The 25732-nt window shown below is 45.0% G+C and overlaps 1 protein-coding gene across 3 annotated transcripts in view; it reads left to right on the top strand.

Moving 5' to 3' along the window:
• Positions 1–19745, top strand: part of Socs7 (suppressor of cytokine signaling 7) — a 39320-nt gene extending 19575 nt beyond the window's left edge. For all 3 annotated transcript variants that reach the window (XM_051175291.1, XM_051175296.1, XM_051175292.1), the window contains 3 exons: positions 9454–9589; positions 10003–10154; positions 14390–19745. In XM_051175291.1, coding sequence (XP_051031248.1) covers positions 9454–9589; positions 10003–10123 — 257 coding nt within the window. In that variant the 3' untranslated portion in view covers positions 10124–10154; positions 14390–19745. The remainder of the gene's footprint in view (positions 1–9453; positions 9590–10002; positions 10155–14389) is intronic.
• Positions 19746–25732: the final 5987 nt, after the last annotated feature.

A 25732-nucleotide genomic window follows, 5' to 3' on the forward strand; every position in this document is an offset into this window, starting at 1 on the left:
AACCAACAAGCACATTAGCGTGAAGAATTTGTAGGACACAAACAGAACTTAAAGTAAGAGCTTCGTGCTTTCACTTGGAATCATATTAGCTTCCTAAGTAGGGTGCCAAGAAATTGCTCTAAAATGTAGGAGTTGATGGGGAGCCTTGGGTAGAACATCAGGAACAGGATTGGGCCAGGTGACAGTGATGTTTGTATAATGTTGGTGATTTAAATAAGGCACGACAGGGTGTGAACTGTATTAATTCTCACTTCACTTGGTATTTGCTGCCATGCTGCCAACACCATCGGGGCTCATGCATTTGTGTTAGTTGAAGGAAAATGCTAGAATTCTTCAGGATTGACTCTGCTTAGCATTTTTTAACATTTGTGGATATGATAGATATTTATTTAACAAACATTTATTTGTATCTCGGTATAAAAAGTAAGCCAATCGATGCCCTCAGACAGCTTAGTCTGTCTGTAAGGAAGGGATGGCAAAAAGACAAAGGTAGAACCCCAAACATAGAAGTGATTTTCAGGGACAGAGTAATGAACTCTGCTTGTTGTAAAATAGGCAGTCTCAGCAATATGTCTTACTACTCTGGTGCAATTCTGCTTGCAGACTATTGAGGGACTTGGTGGACTCTAAGGCTCCACCATTACAGCTCTTTTTATTCCACAAATGTGCTTTATTTTCAGCTGAGATTTCTGACATTGTACATGGGCTAGAGTTTGTAGTGCTTGCTACTGTTTAGAGTGCCTGTTACATACAAATAGCAGGTCAAATTTCTGGTTTAAGTCTTTTAATTCTTTAACTACCTCAAAGATAGCTAATAAGTTAGTCTATTAAAGATAGTGGGACTGGGCAATTTAACTCAGTTGGTAGAATGCTTGTCTAGCATGCATGAAGCCCCAGATTCAGTCTCCAGCACAACACAAGCTAAGTGTAGTGAGCATACTTGCAATCCTAGCACTCAGGATGTGACCGGAACCCAGAGTCTTGGGCAAGCTGGGCAAACTCTGTGGTGGAATCACATGCTCAGCTATCTGTCTGTCTCTCTCTCTCTCTCTCTCTCTCTCTCTCTCTCTCTCTCTCTCTCTCTCTCTCTCTCTCTCTCTCTCTCTCTCTCTCTCTCTCTGTGTGTGTGTGTGTGTGTATTTGCTTTGGGAGGTGTCTCATGTATGCCAGGCTGGCTTCAAGCACACTATTTCTCTGAAATGAACTTCTGATCTCAGCACTTAATATGTAGTCCAGAATAGTCCTGAACTTGTGACAATGCCCCAGCACAGCTTCCTAAGTACTGGAATTATAGCTGAAAGCCACCATACACTTCTGAGGCAAGCTTTTAAGTATAAGTTCAGCACCATAAAATGAGACCCTGCCTTAAAAATATTTTTAAATAAAATACTGTTCTGTCTGGAATTTACCTATTGTAACCCCATGGTTACAATATGGCTCTGAATTTCCTGTAAAATCATTATTGGATCCAAAAGCTTGATTGGTCCCGTTTGGACGTTTGTTGGAGGAGAGGTAACCATACCACTTTTTTTAGGTATAAGGTGAACACCATACAGGCAGAACTAGATAGAGCACTGTCAGCTACTCCACAGCTTTTCCTATGACTCCACCTGACTTCCTTCTTTATTGTTCATTAAGACTTCCTTTTGTCACCTGCCCCCATGTCATATTGCCTTTACTGCCCCAAACTGACCATGTAGCTGAGGCAGACTCCTGATTCTCCTGCCTCCACTTCCCCAGCATCATAAGTGTATGCTTTTCATTTTTCTATTGCCAGTACTTGGATCATTGAAGTGCTCATCCCTGTACACAAGTTTAGTATTTGCAGCTATCCTAGAACTCAATAGACCGGGCTAGTCTCTTGAACTCACAGAGATCCACTCTGCACCATCCTGCCCCCGATGCTGGGAAAAAAGGCATGCACCACCATTCCCAGCTTTATATTTTTTCTTTCTTTTTTGTTTGTTTTTGTTTTGTTTTTTTCAAGGCAGGGTTTCTTGGTGTAACCCTGGCTATCCTGGAACTCACTCTATAGAGTAGGCTGGCCTCAAACTCACAGAGATCTGCCTGCCTCTACCTCCCAAGTGTTGGGACTAAATAAAGGCATGTGCCACTACCACATGGCTCAGTTTAAGTTTTAAGTGTTTTTGGTTTGTTTTATTAATTTTTTTCTTTAGATTTGTTTATTTATTTTATGTGTGTGTTTACCTGAATGGCTATTCTTGCCTCAATTAACATAATCAAGATTACCCTACACAGGCATGCTCAGGGCTCATTTCCTGTTATAAATCTGTTAAAATGACAATGCTCACTATGCTCTGCTCATGGCCATGTTATAATGTATAATATAATACAATAGAATTCTTGAATTCAAGCACCTTTACCCACTCAGCCACCCTGCTGACCCATCAGCAATTTTTTTTCAAGTCCAAAGTCTTTTTTTTTTAAAGATGTATTTATTATGTATACAATGTTTTGCCTGCATGTATTCCTGCATGCCAGAAAAGGTCACCAGATTTCATTATAAATGGTTGTGGGCCACAATGTTGTTGCTGGGAATTGAACTTAATGACTCTAGAAGAGCAGCCAGTGCTCTTATCCTCCGAGCCATCTCTCCAACCCTCAAGTCCAAAGTCTTGTTTTTTCTTTTTTTTTTTGAGACAGGGTTTCTCTGTACTGAGCCTGTCCTGAAACTGGCTCTGTAGACAAGGCTGTCCTCAAACCCTCCCAAGTGCTAAGATTAAAGGTGTGTGCTACCAATGCCCAGCTAAGTCCAAAGTCTTAGCTGGAAGGTCCTATAGAATCAAACAAGCTACATATTTCAGCTGTCAAGGGCTCTAGGGGCCAATGGGCTTAAATGAACCTGTGTCTTCACAAGATGGGCCTCCAAGAGGGGAAATTTTCCCTCAGGATACCTTTCCTGTTGTGTTAGTCCAGATAGGAGATATCTCTGCAATGGGGCTGATTTCTTTAACAATTGCAGTTGCTTTCTCAGCACTATTCTGAATGCTCCCTTGTTTTGAAATGGCCTATGCCAAACAAATTAGTCCATTAGCTTCAACTTTTCTCAGGTTCTCAGGACATAAACAGAATAAAAGCACATTCTTGGCTAAAACAGTACATTAATGGCCTCTAGCCCAGTTCCTGATAGAATCCTTGCTTCTCTCTGAAAACCTCCTGAGTGGGCCCCCACTGTCCAAGTTTCCTCAGTATTCTTGCCTTCCAAATTCCCATGAGAATGGTCAGTTCAGCTCTGCTTCTAGCACTCAAGAGCTTTTTAAATTCATTGTTCCAAACTCTTCTATAGCCTAGCTACAAAACAGTTTCAGTAGCCTAAGGACCATATATAACCAGGTTTATCAGCAATGACCCCACTCCTGGTACCAATTTCTGACTTAGTTTCTTTTCCTGTTGCTATGATAAAATATTCTGAAGCAATCTAAGGGAAGCCAGAGATAGGACTTAGTGGTTAAAATCACTTGCTGCTTTGGCAGAGAACCTGGGTTCCATTCCCAGCAGCCACATGGCAGTTAATAACTGTTTCTAATTCCAGTCCCGAGGGATCCAGCTTTCCCTCCTCAGGCCAGGCATGCAAGTAGTGCACTTATGTGTAGGCAGAACATACATAAAATAAAAATGAATAAGTCTTTTAAAAAAGAGTGCATATTGCTCTGGCAGAGGACCTACATTTGGTTCCGAACACTCATATCAGGTGTCTCACAACTGCCTGTACCTCCAGCTCAGGGGGATCCAATACCCTTTTATGGGTTTCGTGGGTGTGTATACACTTGTGCACATAAACTTGGGCAAGCACATGTAAATGCACATGATAAAAGTGAGTTCTAGAACCTGTCTTATAAAAATGATATAAAATAAAAAAGCAACTTAAGGGAAGAAAGGTTTATTTTTCTTTGAAACATTTATTATTTTTATCATATGTGTTTCTTAGTTAGGTTCTTACTGCTGTGATGAAACACCATGATCAAAAGTTACAGAGCAAGTTCCAGAACAGGGTCCAATGGTACACAGAGAAACCCTGTCTTGAAAAACAAACAAAAAAAGGCAACTTTGGGAGTGTCTTAGTTAGGGTTCCTATTGCTGTGAGGATACTATGACCACAGAGGTTTCATCTGTTACCATCATGGTGGGACATGGCAGTGTGCAGGCAGACATGGTGCTGGAGAGGTAGCTGAGAGAGTCCTTTATCTTCCCAGACATTAGGAAGATACTGGGTGGTATCTTGAGCATGTATAAGACCTCAAAGCCTACCCCCACAGTGACATACTTCATCCATTAAGGCCATGAATACTCCAATAAGCCACACCTAATAATGCCAGGCCCAATGAGTTTATGGAGGTCAGTTAAATTCAAGTTCCCACGGGTAGCAAAGAATCTGCATGGTTTATCTATTCTGAGTCTCAGTCCATGGAAGGAAGCCAAAGCAGGAACTTAAACCTATTGGGGTTAAATAAGGATCAGGATAAACAAATAAGCCGAATAGATGTTTATTCAGGGAGAAATAACTTACAACCTAGACCGATGAACACCAATAAGTTCCACCAGATGCTCTCCTGTCCCAGTCCCGCCAGCAAGAGCGTTCCTTAGACCTCCTTTTACAGGTTACTTCTGCCCATGGCTCCACCCCCCAATGGGCGTGGTCAGTGCCACAGAAGGGGACAAAATAACTATCTCACTACAATTCCCCTTTTAGTCTAAAGAAAAGATTTAGGCTTAATACAAAACTATATACAAAACAGTGAATAACAAGTGTGCTCTAAGAAAAGGAAAATCGAGAACAAAATGACCTACATATCTAGTCTTAGGGTGAAGGCATACCGGAGTTTACAATAGCGTTGTCCTAAGCTGGAAAACGTAAGTCTAGTACCTAATATATCTAACTAGGAAGAGAGAATAATAGTTGTGATAGTTTAATCTTCAACCTCATCAAGACCTGAGAAGGAAAATAACGATACTAGGGTAGACAGGAAGTGCGGATGGACAACTTCCAAAAGGTGCAGCAAGGACAGAAACAGCAAGCCACCTGGACAGTCACCCTAGGTCTCACAGCAACGTTGGTACACCCAGTTTTGGCTAAGGCCAAGAGAACTTGACAGACCACAACAACAGTAGGGAGGTAGAATGGCTGTCTTACCCTGACTTGGCAAGGTCCAGCAGTCTTCTATATTTGTCTCCTGCCAGCACATAGAACAGCATGTCCAAATCAGTGGTCAAGGTGGGGGCAGTTCTTTGCCCAATAGGCCATTAGCTGAGGCAAGAATGAACTCCAGCAGGAGCAACAACAGTGTCCAACATATTTTCGGGAAAGTGCTGTCAGGAGCAACAGTGTCTCTTGTCAACAGTGTACTAATATTAAAATATTTAAATGCCATGTTCTGCATGTCTATGAAGTGATTGAAGATTAAGCATCTGTATCTGACTAATCTCATAGGTACAGGAAAACATGAGTGAAGATAACTTGTAATACTCAGGAACTTAACTAAAAAACTGATTGAAACTTCCCTGAGTAAAGCAGGAATAAATACTTAAACAATATAACTATATACATATACATACATATAAATCCCTAAAATAGAGGTAGAGTAGAAATGTCAAGACAAGAGGTAGAACTATAAAGGGCAGCATGATAAATATTCCAAATTGTATCAATATACAAAATGTCTTGAATACAAGAAAAGTATACATACATAGAATATGGCAAGAATAAATGTACATAAATTGTATCAATATGAAATGTCTTGAACATAAGTAAAAGTATACATACTATCTCACTACATAAACCAGGTGAGAACCTGGAGGCAGGAGCTGATGCAGAGGCTACAGAGGAGTGCTGCTTCTGGTTTGATCCTTCTTATCTCTTGCTTAGCTTGTTTTCTTATAGAATCCAGAACCACCAGCCGAAGGGTGGCACCACGCACAATGCACCCCACCTCCAATCAATCACTAATTGAGAAAATACCCTACAGCCAAAGTAGTCTGCCTGTACAGCCCAGTCTTAAGGAGCCCTTTTCTCAATTGAGGTTCCCTTCTCTTATATTACTCTAGCTTGTGATAAGTTGACAGAAAACTAGCTAGCACAATGCATATGGGTGTTTTGCCTGCATGTATGTCTATGTACCACATATATTCCTGGTACCCAAGGAGGCCAGAAGAGGACTGGAATTACAGGAGCTTGTGAGCTGCCACGTGGGTGCTGAGAATGGAATCTGTGGTAGAGCAGCCAGTAATATAACCCATCATGATGGCAAAGTCAAGGTAAAGAGTTGAAGCAGCTGGTTACATTTTATCCATAACTAGGAATAGATCAATAAGTGCATGCTGCTCAGTTACCTTTCTGTATTTATACAGATTAGTGGTTGGATCTTCCCTCCTCCATCATGTAAGCAAGATAATCCTCCACAGGCTGGTCAGAGGCCCATTTCCTACAGTTCACACAACCACAGACTCAGTGCTTCTGCTTATTTTTTTAAACATCATTCATTCTGGGGTGCTGGGCATCAAGCTTGCTCATGCTAAGCAGGCGCTCTACCACTGTGCTATATACTGAATACCCTTGCTTTGTTCATTTTTCAACTGGGTGTATATTAATTTTTAGTATATTTTTATTATTGAGTTATTAAGATTTCTTTATGCATTTTTTTCTTGTTTTTTTTTTTTTTTTCTTCTTGTTTCTTCTTGTTTTTGTTTTCCAATACAGGGTTTCTCTGTGTAACAGTCCTGGCTGTTCTGGAACTTAATTTGTAGACCTGGCTGGCTTCCAGCTCATAGAGATAACACACTAAACAATAAAATTTAAATAATAACAATAGTAAAAATGATCAGCTTCCTGGATCAGGGAAGAAGACTAAAGGCTTTCAGAATAGGAGCCTTGGTCTGTCCAGGATGAGGTGTCTAGCAGAAGTTGGTCATGCCTAAATCAGTGCTGGCTGTCTTGGATACCCTTTACAAATACAAGTGCTCAGAGGAGCTGCCTAAGAAGGAATTTCTCCCAAGGTTCCCTTTGCTGTGGTGGAGCCACCATGGTCTCCCACCTGTGGAACAGGTGCTGAAGGCAGGCTACCTTTATTATTATTTGGTGGGAGGTGGGATTCAAAACAGGGTTTCTCTGTAGCTCTGGAGCCTGTCCTGGAACTCACTCTGTAGACCAGGCTGTCCTCAAACTCACACAGGTCCACCTGCCTCTGCCTCCTGAGTGCTGGGATTAAAGGCGTGTGCTGCCACTGCCTGGCTTGCCTTTATTATTTTCTAACAGTTGTGTCTATGGTATTTCTTACAATTTCTTTTTTTGTTAATGTATATGAGTGCTCTACCTACATTTTCACCTTTATGCTAAAAGAGGGCATCAGAACCCATTACAGATGGTTGTGAGCTACCATGTGATACTGGGAATTGAACTCAGGTCCTCTGGAAAAGCAGACAGTGCTCTTAATTGCTGAGCCATCTCTACAGTGCTGACGGTAGTATTTCTTTGGATAGGACTGTGGCTAAGAGAAGACTTCTTAGCTGGGTATTGTGGCATATGCTTTTAATACCAACACTCTGGAGGCAGCGTAGATTTCTGAGTTTGAGTCCAGCCTGGTCTACAGAGTGAGTTCCAGGTCTGCTAACGGCTATACACAGAAACCCTGTCTTGAAAAACCAAAAGCCAGAATTCCATCAGTAACTTTTCAGTCTTGATTTCAGTTTGCTTCTCATACTCTCCATAGTTACTTCATTTATAGAAACCAGGACATTGTTATTTCATTTGAACATGTTTTAGTGTCCTGCCATTCTTGGTGGGTGTCTATTCTGTGATATTGTCTATGGAGGTGTGCTTCCCCAGCACAGAGCTTGCTGGTCCATGTGGGGGTGTTTGCTGCGGGGCTTGGCAGGCCCTTGTGTTCAGCTTGCTCAAGCTGCTGTAGTTCTTTCAGAAGTATCATCCATCATTTTTGTTCCTGTAACCAAGCCTCAGGGGTAGAAAGGAGAGCAATGATGGAAGGAAAGGCACACAGCAGGTGTGGTCCTGGCCTGGAAACACAGTTGCAAGGGTGGCAGCTTTGATGCCAGCTCTGCCTTCTACCTGCCCTCCTTCCTGCTTACTAGTTGGAATGTTGCAGTGCCTTACAGAGCTTAAATGTTCTACACCAACACTACTACAGAGAGGGCTTGTAGTGAGCCTTTTTCTGCCCTGCCAACCAGCTCCCGAATAATGACAGAGACTTACTAGTTATGAAAGCTCGATCTTAGCTTAGGCTTGTCCCACTAACTTTTACAACTTAAATTAACCCATAGTTCTGAATATATGTTCCATGAGGTGGCTTCTACCCATATCCCATTCTGTGTGTCGAATCTCCATGGTTTCTCTGCCTCTTTTCTTCCCATAATTCTTTCTCTTCTGGAAGTCCCACCTATACCTTCTGCTCAGCTATTGGCCATTTAGCTCTTTATTAAACCAATCAGGAGGAGCCTTAACAAAGACACAGCTTCAGTGTACAAAAAGATTATTCCACAACAGGGGCTAAAGTTTCAACACATATGACCCTTTCTGGTATTAAAGGCTATTGAAGGCATCATACCTCTGAACATCCTGAGCCCTGGTATTCTGGATATTGCTAGATAAAGGGAGACTTTGGATTCTTGTTATTCCCTGAGAACCTCAGGCCTGTGCTTGGTCCCTTGGCCCCAAGGAGTCTCTAGCTTGGCCTTGTTTTGGGGCTGTTCTCCACAATTAAGAGTGATTCTGGAAGCCAAGTGCTTACACCTATGGTCCCAGTACTCAGGAGGATTCTCTAGGTCAGGGCTAGCCTGTCTACATAGTAAGTTTCAGTTTAGTTTCTACTATGTAGCAAGATCCTGTCTGGAAAAAAATAAAACAGAACAAAATATTGCTGGGGAGGTCATCAGAAGACACTAAATTCCCTTTAGTAAAATACGGTGGTGGCACTTGACAGATGGTTGTCCACAGCCCTTTGTGAGGGGCTTTTTGCACATGGTGTATACATGAATATTACGAACATTCTTCCCACCAGCCTGGTCACAGAGCCCCATCAGTCCCAAATGAGCACACAAATGCTATATTAATTATAATACTGTTGGCTAGGGTTTCTTATTGGCTAGCTTTGCCTTAATTACTAACCCATTTCTAGCAATCTATGTATTGCCATGAGGCTGTGGCTTACCCAGTAATGATGGCATGGTGTTACTCCTCCAGCGTACATATCGACTGACTCTGCCTAGAATCCTTCCTAGAATCCTTCTTGTCTCCTAGTCCCACCTATCATCCTACTTCATTGGCCACAGTGTTTTATCCATCAACCTACTGGAGAAACATGTACAGAAGACATCCCCATCACTAAAACAGCCCCATGACACCTCTGCATTTCCCTTCCTCTGGGAGTTGTAGTTAGCTGTATTATTCTCTCTGAAGGTTTTTCTTTGTTTTCATTCTTGAAGGACTGCCACCAACACCAGTACAGCTGCTCTATCCAGTATCCAGATTCAGCAATGTCAAGTCCCTTCAGCATCTTTGCAGATTTCGGATCCGGCAACTTGTCCGAATAGATCATATTCCGGATCTCCCACTGCCTAAGTACAATGGGGTCATCAGGGTTAGGGCAGGGTTGGAGGGTTAAAAATGCCTTTAAAGCTTGCAGGTTGCTCCCAGAGGCCAAGCCTAGCATGAAATATTTGTATGCATTGTTCTTTTATTCCCCGTGTCTTAGCACTTAACTCTAGAGCTGTATCATTACAGTAGATAACGTAGATAGGGAGGAAGACATGTATGTTGGCCTCACTCTGCAGGCCTTGGGCAGAATGCAGTGCAGTAAAGTAAGGGAGACAGAGGGAGACAGATGTGTAAAGAATGAGAAGATGAGAATTTTGTCAGGTTGGCAAAGGCTATTCAGTAATTATAGCCATATAAACGAATAGAGAAGGGAGGGTTCAGTTGATTTCCTGAGAATTTTTCCCTATAAAAGTACTGTGTCTCCTTGCTTTTCACAGACCTTTGATCTCTTACATTCGAAAGTTCTACTACTATGATCCTCAGGAAGAGGTGTACCTGTCCCTAAAGGAAGCGCAGCTCATTTCCAAACAGAAACAAGAGGCGGAGCCGTCCACGTAGCAGCCCTCCATGTATGCTGTTCAGCATAAAGGTAGGAACATTGCCTCTTTGTCAGACCACTAGACCTTTCCTGAGTATACTTTTGACCCATGCATCTGTCTATAATTGGTTCGTTTGAAGAAAATACAACAGGCACAAAGGCTTAAAGCATTGATACTCAACCTTCTTAATGCTTCAACCCTTTAATACATTTCTTCATGTTGTGGTGATCCCCAGCCATAGAGTTATTTTCATTGTTAATTCACAACTGCAATTTTGTTACTGCTATGAATCATAATGTAAATATTATTGGAGATAGAGATTGCCAAAGGGGCCGTAGCCCACAGTCTTACAGAAGATCCAGGTCAGCTCCCAGCCCACACAGAAAGTCAAAACCATCTGTAAATCCAGTTCCAAGGGGTGGGGTGCCCTCTTCGGGCCTCCATGGACACCTGGCATGCATGTGGTACACAGACATATATGCCGGCAAACACTCACCCATAAATTAAAACAAAATAAATACTGTCTTTTCCTTTGTAAGAGAGAGAGCTGGGGATTTAGTTTGGTAGGAGAGTGCTTGATCCCTAGTACTACTGCTACTGAACTACTGAGGTAGAGGCAAGTGGATCTCTACAAGTTCAAGGCCAGCCTGATTTACCAAGTGAGTTTCAGGACAACCAGGGCTGTTATATAGAGAAACCCTGTCTCGAAAAACAAAAACAAAAAAACAAACAAAAAATATTTTTTCTTTTTTTAAACTAAGCTGAACATAGTATTATACGCCTGTGATTCTAGCATTGGGAGGATCGTAACTTGAGGCCCAGTGTAGGGGAAGGGGGGTAGCACACTATAAGCATAAGTAAGGTAGACACAGTGAGTGCATATGCAGCCTTCTCATATGTGCTGTAGCTGATCTCCAGGGTACCGCATGCATGATATAGAAAGCAAGAGCCCAGAGAGGAAGTTCCTGGAAAGGAATTCATGTATGCATTTATTTTTAAAAGGCATGATTTTTAGTAAGAGTTCCACCAAGGTCTATATTTTGAGATGGGGGTTGAGAAAAAGCAACCTAACTTTTCTCAGCTATTACAAAGTAAATGTTCAGAAGAATAGATTAGACTGGGCAAGGTGGCACACATCAAAATCCCTGCAATGAGGAGGTAGAGGCCACAGGATCAGAGTTCTAGGTTGGCCTCATATACACAGTAAGTTTGAGGCCAGCTTCATGAGATCCTGTTTCAAACCACACCACACACACTGTAAACAAACAAACAAATAATTAAATAGTGTCTGGAGAGATGGCAGTTAAACTCACATACTGCTTTTGCACAGGTCCTGAGTGTCCCAATTTCCAGCAGCTTACAACCTGCTATAACACCAACCACCTCCAGGGGGCTTCAACACTCTTCTGGTGTCTGAAGGCATTGTACTCGTGCACAAACCCAACCAGACACAGGCACATAATAAAAAGAGAAAAAGTAAAGAGTAAACGAGGAATTAAATTGTTGAAGTTAGAGGCCATTCTCCTACTGCCCTGCTGAGGTCTTCTCTCTTTGTAAGTTGTTTTGAGTACATGTTTGTGTTGGAAATTCTTATTACTGGTAGTAGTGTTTGTAGTAGTGTGGGCATGTGGAGGTCAGGGACAGTGTTGTGGGGTCAGTTCTCTCCTTCCACCTTTCCATGGATTCTGGCAATCAAGCTCAAATCACCAGGCTTCCCAGGCAAGTGCCTTAAACCACTGAGCCATCTTGCCAATGCTTGTTATTAATAGATAGTCTCATATATCTGACTAACCTTGAACTACCAATTGTCCTGCCAGCATCTCCCCAAGTATGGCGCCATACTCTGTGCCAATGGAGTCTTATTAGCTTGTTTGTTTCTTTATTTGAGATTTTATTTTTGTTTTAGTTGTGTGTGGGGAAGGGTGGTGCACATATGAGCTCAGGTACATATGTAGTCCAGAAGAGTCAGATCCCTTAAAACTATATTCAGGTCCATGCAAGACCTAGACTAATCTCTATTTTTTTTTCCTCTTAACTAGGTCATTTCTGTTTGGTTGTTTGGTTTTTATTTGTTTATTTTTTATTCATTGCTAGGTTTTTACTGCGTTACTATACACTACCATGTGTGGTCTAATTAGTTTTTTTGGTTTTTTTTTTTTTTTTTTTGTTCTTGTTTTTTGTTTTATTTTTGAGAGGGGGTCTCACTATGTAGCCTTGACTGGTCTGGAATTCAAGTTAACTTCAAACTCATAGAGTACTGAGATTAAAAAGCTCTACCGCACCTGGCTTATTTAGTACTAAAGTGAAAATTCAAAGATTGGCCTGAGTAGGAAGTAGCATTTGTAGGGACTGTTGTTTTGGCTGTGCTGATGACATGCCCATGCTCGCTCCATTCCATGTCATCTGCCAGTTTTCTCTGTGTAGTTTTGGAGGCTGTCCTGGAACTCGCTCTATAGGCCAGGCTGGCCTTGAACTCACAGATCCGCCTACCTCTGCCTCCCGAGTGCTGGGATTAAAGGTGTGCACCAACAACACCCGGCTCTTTAATTTTTTTTTAAAAAAAATGTATGCATATGGGTATTTTGCCTGTATATATATCTATGCACCACATCCATGCCTAGTGCCAGTGGAGGCCAGAAGAAGGCATCAAATCTCCTGGAACTGGAGTTACAAATAGTTTTGTATTGCCGTGTGGGTGCTGGGAGTAGTGGCCAGTGTTCTTAAAGGCTAAGCCCCTCCATTGTGTTTTCTTTAACCATACCAAGGTAAACTTATTGCGTGTCTCTGCTGGGCTCTGGAAGTCCCAGATCCTGTGCTGTTATGGGAAAGCAGGTGAGTCATGCTAATGAGTATTATTATCAAGGTCAGAGACTAAGGCAAAAATAGACCACAAGATAGTTGGTCTGGAATGCTGTGGAGCTCTGACTTAAGGGTTCAAGTCTGGATGTAAAACTGTTCACATCTTTAGTTACATGCAGGTTGTGTGCAGGAAGTGATTCCTAGCATATCCACGTGCTTAAGCATATCGAAAGATTTCTCTATGTGGTGGCCTTACAATTAGGACAGAAGCTGGGTGTGGTGACACATGTCTGCAATCCCAGCAGGAAGGTGAAAGCAGTAGAATCTGTTTCTTTTTTAGATTTTATTTAATTATGTCACTGTATAGGAGTATGCAGACATAATGCAGGTGCTTTGAGAGGCCAGAAGGTGTCAGGCTCCATAGCTCTGGAATTACAGGTGCTTGTCACCTACCCATCCACCCAATCGTGGGTACTGAGAATTGAAATTGGATCTTGGAAGAGCATCAAGAACTTTTATCCATAGAGCCTTCTCTCCAGTCCAGGACATCTGATTCCATGAGACTACCCTGGGCTTCATAGAAGATGGTTTTATCCACTGAGCCATCTTACCAGCCCAAAAGACTCTTTGGAGATGAGGGCAGGGTCTCACCAGCTCTAACTGGCCTGGGACTCATAAAGACCCACCTACCTCTCCCTTTTGAGTACTGGTTTGTGCTACCATGCTCAGCCACCATGCTTTTTTATATCAAAATCCTGTCTCAAAAATAAAAAGATCAGAATGGAAAACTTATAGGGAACTAAAAGCATCCACTGAAATCTCTGTCCCCTTTTTAAAGTATTTAGTGCGTGCATGCACGAGTGTGTATCTGTGCCTTTGTGATTTAATGTATACCCATGCATGGAGAAGATTGTAGAGGTCTGAAGACAGCATTGGGTCCTCTGGAACCAAAGTCAGTAGGGGTTTATAAGCTACATGTGGGTTCTGGGAAGTGAGCTCAGGTCCTCTGTAAAAGTAGTAAGCACTCTTAACCTCCAAGTCATCTCTCCAGCCCCCTATTGAGAAGCAGTAGGATCCTTCAGTTAGAACATGATTTCTGTGGGTGCTGTGGGAACACATTCAGAAGTGCTTGGGTGTTGGGGGCACTCCAGACATCATCATATGGGAGGACATAATTGGACTGGAAATACAGTTAACCCAGAGCAGAGTATTAGGGTGGACAGCAGAGAGAAGTCCTTGGAGGGTTTTCCCAAGGAAGAGTGTTTATGTCCTTTGTGGCTTTGTCAGACACAACAAGAACCAAAATCCACAGAGACAGTTACCACATCGGCTGTTACAGTGTTTGTGGAAGTGTCTGGTTGTCCAGCTGCTGTTCTGCTTTGGAGCTGGTCTTCTCCTTCCCACAGTGGCTGGTCTGTTCTCCTCTCTCTCTTTTGGTTCTACTACTCTGAACTGTGGTTTTTGTTTTGTTTCCCTTTTTACCTAGGCGTTTTGATTGCCAAGCTCCAGTTTGAAGAACCAAATGAAGCTACCACAAAAGAACTTGGCAGAAAGAGAATAGAGTGGGGTGTAATTCCGGCACAGACTTTGGCTCCCCTGCAGCTCTGGGGCTTGGAAGAAGCACACAGCCATCCTCCAAGTGGAGCTCCTCATTCTACCCAACCCTGTGTCGTCATCCCCCACCCCACCCCCATTCTACCCACCTCTACCCAACCCTGTGTCGTCACCACTGCCCCACTCCCAACTAGATGAGCTCCTTGGAAAACTGGAAGAAGTCGTAACACTGTTTCTTTTCAGAAGTTGTTTTGATATTTACATTTCTCAGTGTAGAAAACTGGAAGGCAGCTGGGTTGAATACCCATTGAGTTGAAAGTGGTGTTGGGATGAGCAGGTCAGGGAAAGGAGAGGGGAGGGCCGGTGGCTTAGCTGGCGCCAAAGGCAGCATTGAAGTCTTTCCTATGAACCTGGTGGAGGGGTGGGGGGCGGAGAAGTAGAGAAGGATGAGATTGGTAGTTTCTGAGAAAAGGCATCTGATTCTCCTCTCCAGCTTCAGGAGGAGAGAAGAGGTGGTAGGTAAAAGAGAAGCTGGCTGGTCTTGTTTGCTGGAGGAATAGTGAGTCCCCACTCTCTTCCTTTTTAAGAGTTACAAACCTGGTTTCAGAATCACCTTTCATGGAATCAGTGTTCATTTTGTTGTGCTAAATTCCTTAAGCTCAGTGACCCGAAGCAAACCCAGCTCTCCCTCCGTCCTCCCCACTCCCCATTGGTAACTGTACGTTTCACTTTGGTTATAACACACTCCTATTGCTTTTGCCAGCTGTCAAGTCAGTGGTGTTTCTTGTCACCTGGGAAGTTCAGTGCTCCAGTCCTGGGCTGCCAGGTTAATGGAGCATGCTTCCAGGTTCTTCATGGCAAAGCATACCTACAGCTGAGGAGTCTGTGTTACCCCGTCTGTCAGCTAGTGAGAGGAAATGTGGAGGAAGTGAGAGACACAGCTATTGTGCGTCTAAAGGAGCCTTCATATCTCAGCATTAATGGGATTTCTATCTTGTAGAGAGAGCATCGAATCTCATGATCATAGATTTATCACTATCATCCCACCTCTGGGATGGAGGTGTGGCAAGGGCTTCCTCATTTTTCCACATTCATTCTTGCAACCCAGACATTTCCTGAGTCAGACCCCATTAACCTTCCTTTACTGGTACGTCTTTCGGTTGCTAGTTTGAAGACATCTGTTTTCCAGATGGATGTGAAGTAAGGAAAGAACTTTGGTGCTTGAGCAGTCTTTGTGTCTGAAACTGGCCATGGCCAGTCATAGGCTGCCTAAGTGTGCTCTCCTAGAGTCACTCTGGAAGAAGTAACTGTCAAGATGGACAGTGGAGCTGTTGGGTCTTCCTTACTCTCCTGTAGTGTTCCATGTGACAGCCTCCTGAGTTCTCTGCTTGTGTCAGCCTCATATGACAAACTAAACATAGTCAGGTTGGAGTTCTAGATGATTTAGGGTGAAGCCCTGTGTCTTGGAAACTTAGAAAACTATCTCATCTGGAAAGTGCCCTGTGGGCTTCCTCTGTAGAGTCACCTTCCTCCTTTAGCCAAACAAAGGAAATGTGCTTCCTCAGTAGCTGTAAAGAAAAATGGACTCTGTGTCAGTTAGCCCACCTCTGATATGTCTCACGGTACCCTTTTCCTCCTTGACTTAATACTACCAACAGTATAAGATCATGATTCAGAGATTAGCATATCTGTGAGTTCTGCCTCTGGAGGGTACAGGTCTCTCACCATCATATAGAAAGGGCTGTTCTGCAGTACAGCCCCAAATCTAGAATCCATAGAGATCTTAAAATGGTTAATATGTAGTTTGGAGGGGTTCTGTCTCCAATTTCAGTCACCCATAATTTAAAAAGTAGTTTTTATCCTGTGTTTGCATGGCTCTGAGATAGGTAATGTGGAATGACATAAGAGGTAGAAGACAAGATCGCTTCCCGGAGCTATAAAGTGACTGTTGCATATAAAGGAATTGGAGAGCAACTCATTGCAGCAGAAGATCAAGGACCATCTTTAAAGATAGAGTGGGTGTGATCAGGGTAGACCAGATGGTCTAGGAAAGCTCTGTGGTGATGAGGCTTTGGGTTGTAGGCTAGGGCAGTGTAACAGAACACTCAAACTAAAGCACAGAAGGAGAAATCTGTGGCAAGTGTGCAGCTGCCTTAAAAGCATCAGAGTCCTATTTGACAACAGCAAAGGTCTAGACTGAAACTTCTCAGTAGTTGGACAGGTCTGAAGATGAAGGGGGTGTGTGTGTGAAGGTGTGGTGGAGGACAAAACCAGAAGTCAGCAGACACCTCTGTGGTACTAGGGTTACCAGTGGAGAATTTACTTATTCAGGTGCTCCTGTGGAGCATGGGCAACTCACTGTTTTTGGCCTGGAAAAGTGTCCTGCTGCACTGTGCTCATGATCTGCATGTGTTTCAGACACAGCCCAACTGGTCTGATCCTTCCTTGGTAGAATGGGCTGTAAAACAGCAGTGTGGGAGATGGCTCTGTGAGGCATGGCTTGGCACAAGGGAGGCCTTGTGTAGAAGGGAATGGTTGGAGAGAGCAGTTGAGGCAGTTAACTGTACTGCAGGCTGGTTGGACAACGGGAGCAGGAGCTAGGCCAGAAGTCAGCATTGGCTTTCGCCCTCTGCCCATGCTGGACAGAGCAGGTGGAAATGCAGTCCACAGAGGTGACTCACTTGTCTTTGGTGGTTATGTGCCAGCCACAAACCAGGAAAGGCCATCACTTCTAGAGACCTGCTGTGGATTTCTGAGTTGTGTTTGGGGGAAGTCACTACTCCCAGACCCAGCCTATGTAACCTTCATTTGCTTATTACTGATCAGTTGTAACCTTCCTCAAGATAGGTATGTGTCAGTGTACGCTAGTGACAGCTACTGCTACAACCTATTATTACTTGAAATGCATGTCCGTGCTGATAGCGTAGGCATGGGGGGAGCAGGGCCTTGGCTGTGGGGTCCAGTTGTCCTGGTTTGATGTTTAGGCTGATCATGGCCTAGTTTCCTGCTTTTGCCAAGGTGAAGTATATGAAGATGGCAGTGCCAGCTTCTTGAAAAAGCTTGGAAGTGTCCCATAGTTCTGTTTCTCCTTCCCCACTGTCACTTAGGCTAAGCAGGGAGTGATGGGATGGCTACACATTCCCCTCTGATATACATCCCTTAAAAACTGGGGTATAGTTCAAAGTACAGTCCCAGGAAGTACCCCAGGGAGCCACCACCTTTCAGCCTTTCCCCGTGCTCCTAGAAGGGCATGGCTTGCTTGGAGCCCCTATTCCAATTGGAAGTAGGGACAGGAGAAACTTAACCCAAGGAAAGATATTTTCTTTCCTCCTTGTCGCCTCTCCTGACCTTTGAATCCAGGAGTCAGAGGTCAAGTCACTGAGATGTAAGGAGCTGCCACAAGTTTTGGAAGTCTATATAAGTGTGTCTCCTCATTTGTAGAAGTCTTGTCTGCTGTTGGGGTGTTTGGAACATCTCTACTAGTGGGGACTAGGATTTGTTTTCCACTTTAAGAGAATGGCATGCCCCCTGTGTGGAGGGGAAGAGCTTTGAGTTAGACATTTTCCCTATGGGAATCCTCTTGGTTTGGTTTGTGGGAAGAGGGAAGTGGATAAATGGTTTTTATTTCTAGTCATCAACACAGCTGTCCTTACACTAAATCTGTGCTATTGCATACATGTAGCCATCTTTCTTTTCACTGCAGCAGTGTTTATCAGTAGTTCAAAATGATTTATTTGCTCCTGGGGAGTAAAACCTTTTTTATTAAAAAGAAAAAAGAAAAAAAAAAAAAAAAAAAAAAAAAAAGAAAGAAAGAAAGAAAAGAAAGGTGTGCCCTATTAAGATAGCTGTAGAATTGTTGGGCCACAAAAGTCAAGTCTGCAAGTCCCCATGGCACATCCTGTTTCGGCATTGGAGCCTTTGTGCTCAGTATAGTGTGCCAGGAGGCCTTCCTTGAACAGGGGAGAACAACGTTCTGGGGAGTGAGATGGGATTGAGTCACCGAGGGCTCTGGGGACTCGGTCCTGCCGTTGAAAATAGAGTTCTGATTCTACAGTCTGCCAGAGAAGGGAGCCTTTCTTTACGTGCAGATTTCATGTGTCCTTGACTTTCCATTGCTTCCTGGTGTCCTGGGTAGGGGTCACCTAGTTTTCTTCTGGTGTCCCTCTTCTCTTTCCTGCCCTTTGTCCTGTTCCTTCCCACGTCATCTACCTCCCGGAAAGCCAACCCTGCATGCCGAGTTTGTGACATGCCTTCACTCCCATTTCATCTCAGAGGGTTTTAGAGGGTCCCTGGAGCTGCTCCCTGCCCACTGATCCTCCTCACAATGCCTAAAGGCATCAAGGAGCAAACAAAAGCAGCCAGCTGTAGCGGGCAGACAGCAACATTGGATCGCAGCTGGACTGCGATGGCAGTGCTTCTGGAGACACATAGGGAAAGTGCGACACTCCTTCAGCCCACTTGAGTGTGACCCCTACTGTACACACACAGCTCAGTGGACAGTGGGCTGGTCTGACCACTCCATCCCTGGTGCTCCCATGGGGGACAGGCAAGATCCAGGCACTGCTCTGGGCAGGCCAGATATTGGGCTGCCACACTGGTGCTGCATGGCACAGGCACTGCTGTGCACTCTGTGGTTTTTCAGAAACTCCATGCTGAGGGGTGTCATTCTGGACTCAGTGGTTAGGGGGTTCTTCGTTAGAGGGGAGCCATACTCCTGCAACCACTCTGTCCTGCTCAGCCACCCCTGCCCTCCGAGCCAAAGCGTGGCCTGGTTTTTGTCTTCCCATTTAGTTTTCCTCCTTTATTCTCCCTTTTTGTGCTTAATTTATTAAAATAGTTGCTGTATAATTTATTTTCATAAAGTATAAAAAATAACTAAATGGTTAAAATAGACTTGCAGGCCAATCTTAAATGGGTGGGAGATCTGGGGTGGGATGGGGAGAGGGAAAGATGTTTTGATATAAACAAAACAAATGCACTTTGGGTGTGTTTTGGTATTTTTCTGGGCATAGAGGGGTGGGTGTTGGGATGTCCCTGTAGATTAGTTCCAGAATGGGGTGTCTGTAAATACTGTATTAATAGGCATGTTTGACTCTTGTAAAGGGACATTAGTAGCTGCTGCAGGTCCTGTTTGGAAACCCTGTGTATAATTCCCGGTTTTTTGTAAGTGTCAGTGCGGGAGACATTTGACTCTTGTGTTTGTATCTCCTTTTTATGATTGCTGTACCGACCCATGTCTTTTTGGGGAGGGATGAAAAGAGATTTGAAATAAAAATGTTTAGAAATGATCTGTTTGTTAGTTTTTGTGTTTACCAGTCCCCCTCTCCTGACTTTTCATCCTTGCTCAGGCATGGGGTCCCTGAACTGGCAGCCACTGCAGAATATACCCAGTTCATCTTTAAGTAGAGTTGTTGGAAAATCCCTGAGGCTCATGGCTGCTGCCCAGAGCTGCCCTAGAAGTTCAGGAGCATTCCAGAGAGCCTTGGGGAGAGAGGGTAGATGCCTGAAGCCTTCCTGACTGGGTGAGCAGTAGCACAGTGTGGACTGGCACATTTTATGTGACAGTAGCCATCCTCGTACTGCTGGCTTTAAGCTTCCTTGCTGCTTTTCAGCCTGGCTCTCCTAGCTGTTGCTTTCCTGGTTGGTGCTGGTATATACTGGGAACAACTCTAACCCCACCCATCCTTTCCACTTAACTCTTTCTTCCCTGCTTAAGGAGCCAGTGTCTGCTTGGAAATTGTCTGCAGGTTTCCTGCTGAATTCTCTGGGAAGCCTCTTCACTGGGCTAATCAGAGGCAGCCTAGGAGTCTGCTAGCCCCGGTCAGCTCCTGTGGGAAAGCAGTCCCATGTGATGACACTGTTCCTCGGTCCTGATAGTCTGACAATGGCAGTGACTCCTGAGTAAAATTTCCTTTGTTCTTGAAAGAAAAGATGGCTTCAACAATAAAATCAACAAATTACAAGGGAGGCTTCACTAGCCATTTTGGAACCCATCACAAGAGATCTCAGCCAGAAGCACCTGAGCTCGGGAGGCCTCATCGAGAGCATGTTAAAGTGTGTTATCAGAATATACTTACCAAATGCAGTACTAATTTCCATTGTTCCAACTCCAGATCATGTGACATAGTGAGGCCTGTTGGACTCTAAGCTTAGGAAAGTGAGGTCCAGGCCCCCTCTGACTTGGGCCATAAAACCCTTGGAAGGATGGTTATCCTTTTGTAAGCTTGGGCCCCAAACGTTCTTCTCTCTACAACTTGAAACTACCCCTTTACCTCCTGTGGTCTTGTGTGCTTGCAGCTACTCCCTTTTGTCCCAAAGGCTGTCCCGTCCCCTTACCAAGACGAAGGTGTTCTTGCCCATGCTTAACTACAAGTCCATGGCAACTGTGTGGAAGATAGTCCTGCTAGTTTGTCCCATGTCCCTTGGCTGAGGTGACATCAGGAAAAGTGTTTCCCTGTCTTTCTTGGCTCCTCCCACATCTCACTATGAGCATCTCACACTTCATGACTTCTGTATAATTGTGCCAGCTGGACTGACTCAGTAACCACTATTTTCCTCTGTTGTTAGCCAAAAGCTCAAGAGTTCATTCAAGCTACCCGGTGGGTTGTTGTCATTGGGACTCCTTCCCAAGGATTGGGACGGTGCATTGTTAAACTGTACTTAGGTCTCCACAGAAGCTGGAACTGTCAAAACAAAACCCTTAGCCATATGCAGAGGACCCAGGTCTGGGTTTTCAGCACCATGGTAGCCTACAAACCATCTGTAATGCTAATCCTGGGGGCCTGGTGCCCTCTTCTGGCCTCCATGGGCACCTGACACAACTGGCACAGGTACATACATGCAGATAAAACATTCATACACATAAATCTTAAAGAAAATAATTCCTAAAGTGGGCAGTGGTGGTGCGTGCTTTTAATCCCAGCACTCCGGAGGCAGAGGCAGGTGGATCTCTGTGTAATCAAGGCCAGCCTGGTCTACAAAGCAAGTTCAAGAACAGGCTCCAAAGATAAACAGAGAAACCCTGTCTCAAAAAAAACAAGAAAAAACAAAAAAAAAACAAAAAACAAAAAACAAAAAAAAAAAACAAAGAACAACAAAAAATTTCTTCTAGCCCGCAATGATGGCACATGCCTTTAATCCCAGCACCAGGTATTTAGAGGCAGGCAGGCAGGTAGGCAGATAGCTGAGTTTGAGGCCAGCCTGCTTTACAGAGTTACGGGACAGACAGAGCTACAGAGTGAGACCCTGTCTGTTGTGGAATATTTAACTATGTGAAGATGTGAAACATCAGTTTATGCTGTGGAATATTTTAACTGTGTAAAGATGTTTGTGCTGCATTTGTTTAATTACATAAAGGTGTATTGCTGTTTCACCTTGCCTGCCTGAAGACATCTGACTGGTCTAATGAAGAGCTGGATGGCCAATAGCTCGGCAGAGAAAGGATAGGTAGGGCTGGCAAGCAGAGGAAATAAGTAGGAGAGAGAAGGATAAAGAGTATGGGTGGGTGGGTGGGTGGGGGGCACATGCCCAGGGCCATAAGCCAGGCAGCAGGAGGAAGCAGGAAAGTAAGATACACAGAAGAAGAGGGGACAGGAGAGGTAAGAAGCTCTGAGGAGGGGCTGGAGAGATGATAATAGAAGTTAAGATCACTGACTGCTCTTCCAGAGGTCCTGAGTTCAATTCCCAGCAACTACATGGTGGCTCACAACCATCTGTAATGAGATCTGGTGCCCTCTGTATGCCAGAAGGTATATGCCAGAGGGCATTGCATACATAATAAATAAATCTTAAAAAAAAAAAAGACACCAAAAGCACCAAAGCAAAATGTAGATAAAGAGAAACAGATTAAAACAAGAACTAAGATAAGGCCAAGCATTCATAACTAATAACAAGTCTCCATGTTTCCATGTCATGATTTGGGAGCTGGTTGATGGCTGTTACACCTGTCTAAAAATACTACAAATAAAAAACCACATGTAAGGGCCTGTGAGAAGGCTTAGCAGGTAAAGGTACTTGATACCAAGGCTGACTACCTGAGTTGAATCCTCATCCTGAGTTGAATGTATATGGTGAATCTGGAGCCCACATTATGGGAAGGAGAAAATTGACTTCTGAAAATTGCCCACTGACCTACGCGCGCGCGGCGCACACACACACACACACACACACACACACAGAGGGTTCACACTTAGACTGAGAGGTTCATAGCGTCAGGGACAGGTCATCCTGGCTGAAATCATTTCTGGGCTTGGATAGGGTACTGAGATGGAAACCACACTGGACTTAGAAGCAAGCACCTTTGGAAGAGTTTTGAGCCACACTGGCCAAGGGAGAACCCAGCAAGTGTGAGGAGGCTGGAAGAGCAGCCAACCCCTGAATTCGCCTGACACCGGTTGATCTCCCCCAAGTGAACAGAAGCAAGATCAGGACAGAGCATGCCCTTCGCGGGTGCCAACGCCTACCAGTATCAAACACTCAGGGCTAGGGTTGGCCAAACCTAAATGGGCAGTGACCTTGGACGCAGGACAGGGACTTCATTTCACCGGGTTCTAGGGATTCTGCGGCTGGGAGGCGGGGGCGGGGGCGGGTATGGGAGTGGACGAAGCCAGGTGAACCTTCGAGCTTCTCCCGCCACCTAGTGGCTGCTCTAAGCCAGTCCCCCACCCCCACCCCCACCCCCACCCCCAGCAGCTCTCGCAGGCTGCTGGTGATGGGTGAGGCTGGAATAAAAATTCACAAGCAGCATCTCCAGTCCTTTTCCGCGGCCATATTTCGCCTTGGCCAGTAGGGGACCCTAGCTTGCCCCACACCCTCCGCCTGCCATACGTGAGGGACAAAACCCCTCTTTGAAGTGCAAAGAGAGCCATGTTTTCTAGATTCACTGATGGTGTGCTGAGCTGAAGCCCACAACCCCACACTGATGGGTGCCACTCTCACAGCTTGTCCCAGTCCGCTTGGCTTGACGATGGCCAGTGACAGATGCTGGGACTTCAGCCCAGCTTGGTGTTATCCTAGGATTCTGTGTAATTCTCTAAATAAGTGCTGTTTCGTGCAGGCGCTTGGGTGTTCCCCCAGCCTCCTCCATCTCCTCTGGAGGATATGCCCTTTCCCCGCTAAAATGACAAGGGACAACAACCACCCCGAGTCCTACTGAAGAGGCCAGCTGAGCCTGTGCTACTTCTGGGTCTAGCGAGGGTCTAGCCCTCGCCTAGGGGAGAAGGCTGCTTGCGCTGAGGTCTTCATTACATCACGACAGGCTCCTGCCTAGGAAGCAGTAAGGATTTGGGGAGAGACCAGACCCTGGGGGAGGAGCTTCGGGAGGGATCCAGGAGGGGCCTTGTGACCGGCTGTGAATCCCGAGTAAGGCGTCCAGGGACACCTGTATGCACTCTGGTGCCTGCCACCTTTCCCGACTGACAACCGCTCTCCCTCCCCAGGCCTGGCAGCCTCAGCTGCACCCTGCCAGATTGCATCATGCCTGGCTTTGTTCTCAAAGAAGCAGGTGCAGGAGAGCCACTTCCTTCTCATTCTTTGTGTCCCCTCCTGGGCCACCCTCCTTTCTCCCTTCTGGGTTCTCAACACCCCATTAGAGGGAGGAAGGCTGAATAGGCTGTATCACTGTAGATTCCCCCCAAAAGGAACACCAGGTGGCATAGTAGGATGCAGACTATCAGAGCTGAGTGACAAGGTCAGAAACATTCTCCTGCTTCTAAAGCTAAAAATAACATGCGCTGAATTAATTCAACCCTCGTAGGAAGTACGGTGTGTGTGTGTGTGGGGGGGGGTCGTTTGTGTAGACCTAGTGCTTTCTGCCCATACTCTTGTGTAACCCTTTCTGCAGTCATGTGAGGTGGGACTACTGTCACCTGCTTTTCCACCGGAGCGCAGAGATGTGAGAATACTTGTCCAGGGTCACAGGGCCACTCAGGCAGACCTTGGATTTGAATCTTGGTCTGTTTTCCTTTTGACAGACTTTTCCAAGAGATGGTTGGAAAATTCCATGCTGCCCGGACCTGAACATTTTCTTTAAAAGGGGGGCTTGGAGCTGGCAATGGTGACTCATACCTGCCATCCTAATAGTTAGGAGAGAGCTGCAGGAGGGAGTGCCATGAGTTCAAGACCAGCCTGAGCTTCATAATGAGTTAGAGGCCAGCCAGGGTTACAAGTAGGACCTTGTCTAAAAATATCAGAAATCCGAAGGGAGTGCGTTGGAGTGCCCAACACACCCATTAAGAGGCAAGAGGGTCTTTCTTGTCTTTTCATTTGTGGAAAAATAATAATAAAAGGAAGCTTCCAACCCGGCAACCTGGCTGTGCCAGCCCTATTTCCCACTGCTCTACCCCTCAGGTGGTGCAGTTGCTGCAGACTCTGGCTCAGGCAGGGTATGAAAGGGCAAAGGTTTGTCCAGAGATTCCCCCCATACACACACCAGGGGAGGAAGGTATATGGGCTTTAACTAGGGTTGCATATAATGACCCCAAGGACTGGGCAGAGCTGGTGGATGGTACCACTCCTTCTCTTTGTAAGGACTCTACTTGTAAATCTATGGTGTTTGGGGTGTGTTTTGTTTGTTTGTTTCCCCCCAAGACAGGGTTTTTCTGTATAGCACTGGCTGTCCTGGAACTTGCTCTGTAGATCAGGTTGGCCTAAAACTCATAGAGCTCTGACATCCTCTGCTTCCCAGTTGCAGGCATTAAAGGTGTATGCCACCATGTCCCAATTTGGAGTGTGTTGACAATTTGACATTGGGGTTTCACAATTAAGTCACCATGAATCCAGCCAGAACCAATGCCTTCCCCCACCCTCGCTCCCCAAAACAGGGTTTCTCCTGTCTTGGAGCTCACTGTGTAGACCAGGCTGGCCTCAAACTCACAGAGATCCTCCTGCCTCTGCCTCCCGAGTGCTGGGATTAAAGGCGTGCGCCACCACTGTTCAGCTCAGAAACAGTGGTTTTAGGGATAGACCTTGCTCAGCTCTGGCCACGCAGCAGCTTGGGAATGGGTGCCTATAGCCACGCTGCCCTCATTTCCTGGTCGCTGAAGGACAATAAGAGGGATGCCAACAGGAAAGAATACAGTCTGGCCTCTGCACTAGAGTCCAGCTCCTCCAGGGTCTGGAAGAGGCCAGTTGGGGGGGGTTGGGAGCGTGCTTGCTTGCTGGCATGTCTGTCTTTTTAGTCTAGGACAGACTTCATATAAAGGGACAAAGGATCCATTGACCCCATAGCTTTGTGACACCACCTCAGGCAGCCAGCTGGGCCCTTCGGTAGCAGACA

The sequence above is a fragment of the Phodopus roborovskii genome, unplaced genomic scaffold, assembly GCF_943737965.1.
Source record: "Phodopus roborovskii unplaced genomic scaffold, PHOROB, whole genome shotgun sequence".
Taxonomy (NCBI): domain Eukaryota; kingdom Metazoa; phylum Chordata; class Mammalia; order Rodentia; family Cricetidae; genus Phodopus; species Phodopus roborovskii.